The sequence below is a fragment of the Sciurus vulgaris genome (genome assembly GCF_902686455.1).
Source record: "Sciurus vulgaris genome assembly, chromosome: 10".
In the NCBI taxonomy this organism is placed as follows: domain Eukaryota; kingdom Metazoa; phylum Chordata; class Mammalia; order Rodentia; family Sciuridae; genus Sciurus; species Sciurus vulgaris.
In genome coordinates this window covers 32,275,110-32,288,471 of record NC_136470.1, presented here as the reverse complement: position 1 = coordinate 32,288,471, position 13,362 = coordinate 32,275,110, and the positions used below count along the sequence as shown (strand labels likewise).

The window sequence follows — 13,362 nt, the reverse complement described above, 5'->3', positions numbered from 1 at the left end:
GAAGGGTTCATGGTCTCAGTAAAGGAAATTGTTCCATTTTTTAATGAAGTTGTGAGACGAGTTGCAATTTTTTAATGGGTCAGAAATGAAGAAATGCAAATGGATTTAGCTAGAATATTTTTTAGGTACTGAAAGACTCAAAAATATATGTATCTGTGTTTTCAGATTCCATGTTTGATTTTCAATCACTATGACTGAAGGCAGAATAGAACATTATAAACAGTAAAAGATTTTAAGTCTGAAGTATAGCAGTACCACTTCACAGATGGATGGCTCTGTGCACTGAGATATATCCAGAACATTATATGATAGTTACCTTTCTGTAAATAAAAGGAATAACAATAGTCAGTCGAATGCACCAAATTGTTGTGAGAACAATGAAATCAAATATTTGCTGGAATTCTGAATAGGAAATATCATTTTCTGTCCATGTAACATTTAGTCTTACCTATATATTTCTTTAGGCCAGGACTTCTCAACATCAGTGAACCTGCCACACAGCCCTGGCTCGCAGACACGTGGCCTAATACTGGCAACAGCCACAATGACTGCTCCATCAACTGCTGCACTGCAGGCAATGGGAACAGCGACAGCAACCTGACCACCTACAGCCGCCCAGGTTAGGGACTCGGAGAGAGCGGGACGTGCACTGGCCTTAGGAGAGTCAGCCAGAGGAGCTGAGTTTCCTTCCCCTCTGCCCACCTGGGGAAGGAAACTTTGATCCACGTTTTCATGAAATGTTGAACACTGTGTAGCAAACTAGCCTGATTGAAGCATTTTCTCCATTTCTGAACTTTCATATTTCACCCTCCCCCTAGAACATTTCCCCAGAGAATGAAGAATACAAGCTCTGGCATAGATAGCAAGTAAGGAAAACAAAGTCATGCACAATCATTTATTTTTATAAGAATGTGTATAATGATACACTTAATGGCAATAATTAAATTATTTATTATATTTAATTATATGCATGATTTTAGGAATAAATCACAGAGATCAAAAGGCCAATAAATCCATAGTTTGAGTGGACCTAATTTTTGACAGTATTAGATACAATATTTGTGAAAGAGTAATAACAAACAATTTTAAATGAAAATTAACTTAAATTTTAAATCAGATGTTATAGTTTAGGTGTAAATCCTGAGGACACAGAAACACACACACACACACACACATTGCAGCTGCATATGCATACATTTATAGTTTGTATCTACTGCATATTTTGGTTCTAAAACATTGGTGAGTAAATTACTTTGCTAAAACTTCATGTTAAAACATCACAATAAAACATGTGGATACAGAGTATACAAGATCTAAAGAAGGAGGAAAATTACAGATAATTTCTTATGAAACAAAAGTCCCATTATTAATAATGTAGGAAACATTTAAATAATTGTAAAGAATCAAAAGAGATGACTATGAAAGTAAAATAATACATGGAATTAAGGAAAAGGGAATGAGATGATGACATGTAAGTAAAGATGTAATAAATTATAAAGAACAAATCATAGAGCCATCGAAATGTCTACCCTGAAAACAATCCTCTGTCTCCATTATTAGACATGGATGTGACCATCCATGCAACCAGTGTGTGTCCTCCAGAGAAGCATGTTCTGCTGTCTAGACATATAATCATGTAACCATATATGGAAAACTGTGCTGAGGGACAGAGAAGAAGGTGACATCCAATGGAATTGATATGTAGAACTGCCTTATCCAACATGGTAGTTACTGGCCACAGATGGCTACTTAAATTCAGATTAATTAAATAAAATACAATTTGAAATTCAGTTCCTCATTGTCACTACCCACATTTCAAGTTCTCCATAGCCACATGTGGCCGGTGGCTGCTGTATTGGACGCTGGAGGTTAGGACAAATCCAACACCTTTAGAAGACCTATTGGATAACACTCATATAGAAAGGCTGGCAAAGCAAAATGAGCATATTGCCTTTGTAGTATTTCTTAACCGTTATTAAACAAAACAATTCCTAGAAATTAGATATGAGAATTCCTGAAATCCAGATGTACCAAATATCCCTGCTCCTGGCTCATGTATGGTTGAATTAAGTAGCTGAAATTAGTAACATAGAGAAGTCACAAATTTTTCTTCAGATTATATTCATATTTACATCATTAGTAGCAAGCATGTTCATTTTCATTTATTAAGATATTCAGTTGAAACCAATTCTCTTTTTTTTTTATTTTGAAAACAATCCTTGAAGAGACCTGTTGGTGATAGTGCCACTTTTACAGAACCTGAATAAAATCATGCTGATTTTCTGTGGTACCTTTTTTTAACTTAAAATGTTTATCTTTATGACTTTAGTTATTCCTGCTGTTTTAATATTTTCCATTGCAGACCTTAAATCAATCAATCAACCTATCTATGTATGTATATAATCAGTATTTAATTTCTGAATATTTTAATAAAGGGAGGATCAGAGTGGAAATGAGATATTAGACATACTAGAAATTATTTCAGGCTTTATTTGATTAAATGACTGGTTAGTGTGATTCATTTTGTTGTCATTATTGTCATTTTACACTTGTGGTGTCATTATGAAACCATGAAAAAGTGTTTATGTAGCATCTTTCTCCAATAATGAGTATCCTATATGACCAATATAGGAACTAATAAAATTCTCCTGAGTACTATTGACTGTCACCTTACCCCTGCTCATCTTATCTTTTGAGGAGAAGTACCTTATAAAACATTGGAATCTCAGGTACTTTGACCTGTGGATACATTTTCCCCCTTTGGATTCTTATGTGCTTTGTTCTGTAGCTTCAAATAGTTCATTAACCCAAGACTAGAAAATTTAAAGTTGCCATATAAAGATTCATGTATGTATTATTCTAGTGGAGTTCTTGTTAAGAGGGTTGTTAAAGGAAATTCCTATTTTAAATTAGATGAATTATTTAGCACACAGCACTGGCAGAAATTTTAAAATTATGTCATCTCTACATGAATTCTGTGGATGCTCTTATTCCCTCAAGTTTGGTTTCCTTTAGAAAGTCCATATGAGTATGGGGCCCTTTCTGTTGATCTAATTTAAACCCATTTACATCCCAATTTTACTGTGACTCACAAAGCTTCTTAGAAGGAAATTTAAAACGAATAACTATGCAGAATGACTTTTTCCTTTTCCTCTCCATTGCACGTAGCTGATTGTATAGCAAATTATAACAACCAACTGGATAACAAACAAACAAATCTGATGCTCCCTGAGTCAACTGTTTATGGTGATGTGGATCTTAGTAACAAAATCAATGAGATGAAAACCTTCAATAGCCCAAATCTGAAGGACGGGCGTTTTGTCAATCCATCAGGGCAGCCCACTCCTTATGCCACTACCCAGCTCATCCAGTCCAACCTCAGCAATAACATGAACAATGGCAGCGGGGACTCCAGCGAGAAGCACTGGAAACCACCTGGTCAGCAGAAACAAGAAGTGGCACCAATTCAGTATAACATCATGGAGCAAAACAAACTGAACAAAGGTAAACAGCTTTGCCCTTATTCCTACTCTTCAGTATCGACACTCTTTGCTCCTCGGCACTAGATGTCAACACCTGTCTGTGACTAGCAGGTCACATCTTTCCTTTGGTTACTGTGATTTTCTTCTTTCTTTGGTTTCAAAATTTCCAATGTCAAAGAGTTAATTAGCACAACAATAAGCTTGGAAAATTGATTTTATAATAATATATAAGTATTTTCAATGGTGTTGAGATAAAGTGGGTGCAGAATTGCTGAGGACATACAATCTTTTATTCATAAGGCAGATGTACAACTGTCACAATACCTCACATTTTCAATAAATAGACTATTCCACTCTTTCCACTTGAGGATGGAAGATAATTGCTTCTACATGGTCATAGGAACGAATGGCCTTTTTATATCAAACTGAAGAAAAATAATTAAATTAAACTTGAACTGGAGAAGTGGTTCAATTTGTTGTATTTCTCAGACCTTCTGTGGTTCCTGAGATTGCTATGATGTATATAATTTTAGAACCTAAATTTCTTTGGTTGACCTTATTGAAGTCTGCCAGTATAGAACCTAAAATAAATGGAGTTTAATATTAACTTGAAGCAGTAGAATAGTATTTTATGGCCTGAGGGGAATGTCTTTGTATTGTAAGGCATGTGGGTTGAAAGAGATAGGCACTTGATTTCTTAGTAGTTCTTTAGGCTAGGGCTTTAATAAAATGATTTGCAAAGTTATACCTCTAGGTGTAACTAGATTGCTCTAATTTGAATAGATGGGGCAATGTTGTGCAAGTATCCTGGTAAAGAATGCATTTTATACTAGATAATTAGAGGTATGGATTTATTTTCTTAGGCCTGAGTGCATTTTCTTCAAAAATAAAACTTTGTACAGCTGGAGAGTATAACACGATAATTTAAACATTTCATTAGATTAAGTTCATGTCATGTTGTAATTTGATAATAAAGTCATCTAGCCTTTTCCCAAGTTTAAGATGGTACTTAACTGGTATAATGATCCAATTTAATAAATATTTATTAAGACTCCTGCATATATTGATGATAAAGACTGACAAAGATGAGGGCAGATTCTGCAGCTGTGGAGTTTACTGTGGGGATTCAAACCATTGCATTATTTTTCCATAGTGTTTGGTTTTACTCTGGACCTCAGAAAGCTCTGACAGTCCTCTGTACAAACATTTCAGAACTCTGATTTATTGTTTGTACTGCTTGTAAGCAGATTTGGTATGTCAGAGTGTAATAAAGACCCTGGAATGCAACTAGGCTGACAGATTATTACTGACTACATTCCAGTGGCAAGCTTATCATCTGGATTTTCACCTTTGCCTAAATAAGGAGAAGCATTTCTAGGGCATATTAGATATTTTATTTTCTTATCAGGGATATATTTTTATTAGATACAATCTTGTTGACAAGTTTTATTTTTATTTTAATTTTATTATGTTATGTTTTATGATTTGCAGACATGGCATTTTATGATTTCTTTTTGTTAGAATTATTTTGTTACCATATCCACATGTATATACGTGTTTGGGGGGGGTACTGTTGACTGAACCCCAAGTCTCATGCATGCTAAGTGTGTGCTTTACCACTTAGCTACATCCCCAGTCTCTATTCCTTTATCTTTAAGTGGATATGTAGATATCCATTTGGAGTACAAGCCTTTTTTTATCCTGACAATTTGAATATAAAAATAAAGGAAAAAACCAGGCAATTAGTTTAGATAGAGATGTGAAATCACAAAGAAAAAATAAATTTATTTCTTTTTCATCTGAAACATCTAGATTATCGAGCAAATGACACAGTTCCTCCAACGATTCCATACAATCAATCATATGACCAGAATACGGGAGGATCCTACAACAGTTCGGATCGGGGCAGCAGTACATCTGGTAAGGGGATCCCAGGAAACATCAACCTCTCTTTTTACAAGATGGTACATTCCAAGATTATGAATTGATGGACTGATGTATTGAATCACTTTATATCATTTTCATCTAATCTCTTTTTATCATCTGAATCCCAGACATGAGTCTTGTCTCTTCAATTTAAGGGACTATCCTCTCAGTAGGCCATTTTATTTTCCATTTGGTACCAAACACTAAGCTCCCTTTTTTCCTCCATGATAATGAACTTCAGTAAATCAAAAGTATGAACTAAACTTTAAAGGCAGCTAAAACTTTTTTCTCCCTTTTCCAAAATAAAACTAAAAATGTTGCACATGTAGTTAATATGATAAATCTGTTACCATTTGAAACAAGGCTATTAAAGCAAGTAACATTTAAGAACATGTCAACAGAATAAAAGCCTGCAAGACAACCTGAGATCTAGGTACTGTCTCAGTTTATACTTTCTGTGTGATCACTCAGTTCTTGTTCGGGAGCCTCATAAAGCAACCTCCCAGCCTCAATTTGTCCATGCCTCAAAAATTATACTGAGGCTCCTCCCTGTGGTCTGCATGCTGGGGCAGCTGTTTACCAGCTGTTTTCCTGATAGGGGTTGCAGATGGAAGCTTGCTGGTACTTAAGTCCTGTTTTTCTAATTAAAGGTGGTTCATTATTAGAACTAACATGTGGCAAGTCACACCACAATGAGAACAAACTAATTGATCTTGAATGGAGCATGTATCTGCTGGAGAGGGTAGAAATGTCACCTCCCAGCAACTGGATTAAAGTCTTTGCTAAGTTCTTTTAGCCAAGTGTCTCTACCTCCTTCTGTAAAGAATATCGCATTAAATTTTGCTGTCTTTTTTTAGCTTAAGTATGCTGGTTTCACATTTTCTAACCTGTGTTGAAATTGTTCCTTTTTAAAGGAGCTTAGAAATGACCCTTTATCTTTGTAGATTTTTTTTTTTTTAGATTTCACTGTATATTAATTTTCATTGACTATAAAAAATATTATTAAATAACCTTTTTTCATTTTTAAATTAAGTAACCTGACTTAAAAATTTCAAAGATCTACTTTTGGAAAAAACATATGAAATATTTAGATATTTGATTGTTGCATGTCATTTCATCTTTGAATTCTTAGTTACTTACAGAGAAAATCATATCAAACCATGATACTATTAATTTTCAATTGACCTTCTCCATCCCTCCTCTTAGACACCAAAACCATGAATGCCATGCTGCTATTCATCGGTTGTTTTTCTCTGGATAGTTGGTGACAAGATTATAAAGGAGTGAGATCTAGTGAAGGTAGGCAGCAAGCAAAGCACGTACATGAGGTCAAGCCACTCGGTCAGATGGAGTTGCTACCGGGCATGTGTCTCAGGAAATCAAGAGGAAGATGCTGGCCAATGTTGACTCTGCCACACATGCACAGTTGCCCCCCAATATACAACTGAGGGGTGGAGAGAGGACAGAGACACCCAGGCTCAGGGCTGGAGTCATAGTTTATTAGTAACAGCCTGTTCCTCAGCCCACACTTGGTGTTGTATCATAGCAGGGAAAGAACATCTGGCATAACAAACACTCCCATTAGGAAATTCCCAAGTGTCTTAAAAAAAATAAGGCTCACTGAGTAAGCCAAGACCTGCGTGATTTGTGGGGTGACATGTAGCTGTTTCAGTTATGGTTAAAAAAAAAAAAAAAATGACCAAGACAATTCACTGATATTAAAGGACCATATGAGAAAAAGTAATTACAAAGTCATTTTGTATAATATACATATGAATCTAAAATATATCCTAGTGAGGGGGAGTATTTTATCTCCAAATACCTTTTAACCTGAAGGTTTTAAAAACGGAATGTGCATACATCTGCCAGAGTTCAAAGAATACACCAGATTTAAAATTGGAAAACCATAGTACAACAAAAATTAGATTATTTCAAACTATTAATGTTCAGCAACATTATTTTATTATAAGCCATAATTTTATAGAAACAGTGGCTGAGAACATGTCATCCCTTTTAAAAGCATTTTTTTGGCTTCTTTTGTCATTAGTTACATTAGTTCTCCCAGCAGTTATTTTCATCTGTACCTACCTTTCTGAAGAAAACTAGTAATTTCATTGTGCCTAAAACATTTCAATGGACAAGTACAAATTATATATATTCCGTGATTTAATGCAACAGTGGAACTCTAATAGATCGTATCTGTATCATATTGTATTTTAGGTTTCAGCAATTAAATAATAGAAAGGCACTCCAGAAAATATGTCTACAGCTCATTTGTTTTAGCTGATAATCCATAATGCAATTAATTACTGTAGGAAGATCACTAATAATGATATGACTTGTAAAATTCATTTATGGTTTTATTGCTTTTTTTGCTATGTGTTCTATCATTAAACTTGGCAATTCTTTGCTTCTGTAAAGTTCTGTTTAAAATTAATGAAGAAAAGTGTGTTTATCTCTATATACCTATATAAATTATAAGATTATATTCACAGAAAATAATTAACTCATGGATAACGGAAAAAAAAATTTAAAGGCTAGAAATAAAAGAGTTGTACCTCATTTCTTCTCTAGGCAGTCAAGGGCACAAGAAAGGGGCACGGACACCCAAGGTTCCAAAACAGGGTGGCATGAACTGGGCAGACCTGCTTCCTCCTCCTCCGGCACATCCTCCTCCCCATGGAAACAGTGAAGAGTACAGTATTTCTGTAGATGAAAGGTAGGAAGACCATCACCTATGGAATGGTATAATATGCTTGCTTAAATCCACCCAAGTAGTTGTTGATGCCAAGAGGAGACCGACTCTTGAAGTCCACACAGTTATCTCTGAATAATACAATGTTGATCAACAGCATGTTAAAACCCTCCTCAAGGATACCCATAAAAGAATTAGTGCTGAGGAAGCTTCTTCAAGAATTGAGAATTACACACAGACATGCACACAAGCACACAGGAAATTATGAGTTCATGTGTATAAAATATCATGTATGATTTTGTGATTTTCAAAATAGTTGTGCATTGCATAAGGTCATTTCAGTCAATGTTAGACCACATATATGATGCTGTTCCCATCATATTAAAATGGAGTTGAAAAATTCCCACTGTCTAATATATGTACTGTACCTTTTCCATACTTAGATGTGTCTAGATGCATGACTACTTACCCTGGTGTTACCGTCGCCTTCAGTATTAAGTATGATGACGTACAGGTTCATAACCTAGGAGCAATAGGCATATTATTTAGCCTGGGTGTGTACTGTCCAATGCCCTGGAGGTTTGTCTAGCTTCACTCCATGATGTTCAGACAATGATGAAATCCTCAAACAAGGCTTTTCTCAGAACATGTTCCTGTAGATAAGTGATACATGACTGTATTAGAATTTCTTTGACACATCATTGTCATAAAATAATTATTTGGATTTACATACCATAATTTATGGAGACTACATTTTTCTTAGATATTATCACATTATGCTGAAAATTGCTTGTAGGAGTTTAAACTTCTTAGAATTGTTTCTCAGAAGCATTTAAGAAGAATAAATAATCCACAAGGAGAAAATTAGAAAGTTAGTGTGCTTCTTCCTTACTCCAGAATCTTTATAATTGGACACGATACCTCAAACAAAACCAAACAGCTGCTTTAGTAGTGAGAATAAAGGAGGAGAATTCCCTTGACTTACAGAATTAACCACAAAAAAATGAAATCTACCTGAGTAGTCTTTTCAGTGACTATTATAGAAATAAAGACTTTGTTTTTTAATTCTTCATAAAAAGTATTTTGCAGTCCCAGCCATGCCCAGGAAACAAAACCTTGTACTTCTCTTTTCCAATCATTTTTAAATAGAATTGTATTTTCAAGTAAAATTCCTTTACAATAATATTAACAGCAATTCTCATTATCCATAGTAGTTATGTCTTGTAAAGTGGCTGTGAACACTGAATTAGCGAATGTGGAACCATTTTTCTCTAAGGAAATGCAAGGTTAGGTTCTTCAAGCCTGAGGTCACAACATTTTTATTGATCTGAGACCTTATTTCATGTGTGTTTTGTTTAAAGAGCCCATATATATATATATATATATATATATATATAAAATAATAATATACATATTATTAATAAAGCTAATAGTACCATGTCATTTCTGAGAAAATATATCTGTTAGAGATACATTTCCTGTTAGGCACATTGCAACCCTCTTAAGTTAGGAATGCCAGACTGCATGTTCGTACTTCCTCTGGGTGCCGTTTTTAACAGGGAAATCACTGTTATGAAGAAAGAAAATTTCAAACAGTGTGGCCCTAAAGCAGTTGTTTCAAGGATGCTTTTTTATAATGTGAGAGTTGACACAAGAAAGTGTATGTTATCTTGTCTTACTTCTGCTGGGGACTTGCATGTCAGGTGGTTCAAATTTTTGGCATCTTTGTGTATGTGTGAAGATGACCACAAAAATGTTACTGAAGGAGATACAACTTCACACCAAAGAAAAAGATTGGTTTTACCTGGGAAGAATGAATCTGATCTGCTGATAGATGTTTTTCACCTTGAAAAATGAGAAAGTTCTCAATTAAGAGGAGGGATTTTATGAATATTGGGACCACGCAGAGATGTGGACTCTTGCAGAACTAACGTGGCAGGGATGAGGAAGCGGGGAAGGCAAATGTAAGCCAGTTATGCAGATACCCAAGTGCCTTGCTGCATCACTTTAATTTTATTCTCTAAGCAATTAGAGAGCCATTTATTACTTGGAGCAAATGAATGACCTGACAGTGACTTGCATTATAGTAAAGCAATTTTGGACAGTGTGACCATGGTGAAACAAGGAGTGACTGGCGGCAAAGAGGTCAATTAAAAGATTAAGGCAGTGGGTCCTGAACAGATGACAGATTGTAGACAGTCCTTATAGGTAGAATAGAAATAAATTGTGGGATAGGTTAAGGAGGAGGAGAAAGGGATAGTTCTCTACAAGATGACTAATTTGGATGAGTGAGCAAATTGCGGGGCTACTTGATAACAAAGGAAACATAAGAAGGAGTTACAAAAATTGAGATAGTAGGATTAGGAAAGTTAAAAAAAAAAAGATAAAAAGCAACCACATTATTTGAGCATCAACTTTCCTTAGGTAAAGTAAGCAAGGCAGGTGATAAAGAATGAATAAGAAAGAGCAGTAATAAAAACACGGTTTATATAATACAATATAGCTTTGCCATTTTAATCAATAAACATATTCCTGAGGTAAGAGAAAAGGAAAAAATGTGAATAATCCCCAGATTTGTGTTGATTCCTACCCAGCTCTAATCCAGGAGCAGAAGAGCATTTTATTGTTTAAGGGTATTTCATTTTTCACTCACCATCCTAAATACAAACCAACCAGTTCATTTTATGCCCAACTGAAGAAATAATGATCTGTCCACAATTCCAGAGGGAAAGAAGGTTCTATAGGACTAAGTTAAGTTGTTTCCAATATCTCTTTGAAAGGATTTAGAAAGTGCTTTGCTCACAATCTAGAACTCCATCATCAGACTATCTGCAATGCCATTTTTGAATCTTCTAGAGAATATGTTGCACTGGAGGAATAAAATATGAAAAGTACATTTGATATCTACTAAGTTAAACTATGTTAAGTGGATTTCTTTATTGCGTGTCTTCTCAGCATGTATAATATGCTAATAATAAGTTATAATCTCACAGAGAAAAACAGTTGGAGCACAGCTTCATTTACCTTTGTACTATCCACCATATTCTGAATGAGATACACTGAAGTCCTTAATCCAATGGTGATTAGATGTGTCCTATGACACTGATTTCAAAGATATGACCCATAAAGATGTAAAATAGTGAGAATCCATAGAAGACTAATAAACTTAAACGCAATTCCTGCACTTTGGTTTATATAGTAATACTTCACAAACCTTTATGACAACAGACTTTTTTAAACAGTAACTCCTTTCTGTGGTCCAGAGGCTTAAAATGGTAGTGATGTATTGCATTTTGTAAGTTGTAATTTCATTACACCTCTCCCTTATTTATTCTCTACCACTGCTTTGATTATCTTAGCTCAGGAAAGTTGATACTCAAATAATGTGGTTGCTTTGTATCTTCTTTTGCTTTCCTAATTCTACTGTTTCACTCTGTGTAACTCCTGTGTTTTCCTTGTGATCAAATAGCCTAGAAATTTTCTCATTCATCCAAACTAGATGTCTTGTACAGAATTTTCCCCTTCCTTCTTCTTCATTAAACTCTTTCACAATTCATCTCTCTCTTCATATTTGAAAATAAGTCAAAGCTGATACTCCACTTACTATAGCAGTAGTTTATTGGGAGCAACAAATAAATCAGCATGTTCTTAAAATTTGTTTCAGCTATGATCAAGAAATGCCATGTCCTGTACCACCAGCACGGATGTATTTGCAGCAGGATGAATTAGAAGAGGAGGAAGATGAAAGAGGTCCCACACCTCCTGTGCGGGGAGCAGCTTCATCTCCAGCTGCCGTGTCCTATAGCCATCAGTCCACTGCCACTCTGACCCCATCCCCTCAGGAAGAACTCCAGCCCATGTTGCAGGATTGCCCAGAGGAGATTGGCCATATGCAGCACCCACCTGACAGGCGGTATGTCATCACTCACAGAATCAGATCATTTCCACTATTTATTGGCATTTTTTGAATGCTAAACCATGAAGCCATTTTCAAATCACATGAGCATTTTCTTGGAGTATTTTCCCACAGTGATGCCAGATAAAGGATGTATAGGGTAATATTGTTGACTATGACATTAGATTAATTGATCCCAGTGAACTTGGAACCATAAAATAGTGGGCATTGTTACTCACCCACTTATCATAATTACATTCATGTACACGTGGCCTGCTAGTTCCATGACATGTTATTGCTGGTGGATGATTTTTGTACTTTAATTTTCCTTGTGCATGAACAAGTCACTTCTTTCTTTAGAAAAAGAAATTTTTCTCTTGTCTTTTAAAATTAAGTTCCACATAATACTTTATTCTCTCATAGCCATAATGTCATAGTAGAATGAGTTTGGTGTACTCGTTTTACGTTGACCTCAGATACCTTTATTTTGATGGTAGGTTGAAATTATTTTATCCAGGTTACTAAACAAAATGCGTGTGTGTGTGTGTGTGTGTGTGTGTGTCTGTCTGTCTGTCTGTCTGTCTGACTTCTTACCCTGTATAGTGAACATCATCATTCTGCACATTTTTGTTATCTCTGACTTCAGTTGTCATTTCTACCACATAAAAGCTATTACTATATCATGTTAGCTCTTCTCTCATTGTCAATGATATTGTTTGCACTATTTTATTGCCCTTGACACATTATATTATGTATCTATTGCTTTCTATATTCCTAATATCATTTGAAATGAAGTATATTATTTGCCTCAGAAGATTTTCCTTCAGTATTCTTGAATGAATAACAAATTCTGGTTTGTGCTGCTTGAATTTTATTCTGCAGATTAAGATAGAATTTGAAGTGTTTGCTAATGATTCTGTCATTAAGAAGTTATTACCAAATTCAAATCCTACACTTTTAAACAGAAGGAAGTAGTTAAACCTTTCCCTGTGTAACAAGGGGGAACTTGGATTGCCATATATTTAAATAGTATTAACCTTTGACCTTCATGAATATTGAGAGCAAATAAGTTGTCTCTTTTTCCTATTAGTGTCACAAGCCATCTTCACTACTCTTATTAGAACAAACGAGAGACGAACAGAGACCATTAAGCTTCTTCTTTTTTTTAGATCAACATCTTACACTTTATAATATAATACACTCACATTTATACACAAGTTTGTGTTTACAGATACAAAAGGCAAAGAGCTGCAAAGAATCTAAGCAACTGCATCATCAGCTACATTCAACATTAATACTGTTGTCCCTGCTCCCCATTTTCTAAACCTGGAAGAAAATAATAAACACCATCCAACCTGGACTTC

The 13,362-nt window shown here is 35.1% G+C and overlaps 1 protein-coding gene across 1 annotated transcript in view; it reads left to right on the top strand.

Annotated features, from left to right (window-relative positions):
• The window catches only part of ROBO1 (roundabout guidance receptor 1), a 374,240-nt gene that overhangs the window by 334,002 nt on the left and 26,876 nt on the right, over window positions 1-13,362 (top strand). The window contains exons 20-24 of the mRNA XM_079154970.1: window positions 465-619; window positions 3,169-3,504; window positions 5,295-5,402; window positions 7,983-8,127; window positions 11,768-12,016. Coding sequence (XP_079011096.1) covers window positions 465-619; window positions 3,169-3,504; window positions 5,295-5,402; window positions 7,983-8,127; window positions 11,768-12,016 — 993 coding nt within the window. The remainder of the gene's footprint in view (window positions 1-464; window positions 620-3,168; window positions 3,505-5,294; window positions 5,403-7,982; window positions 8,128-11,767; window positions 12,017-13,362) is intronic.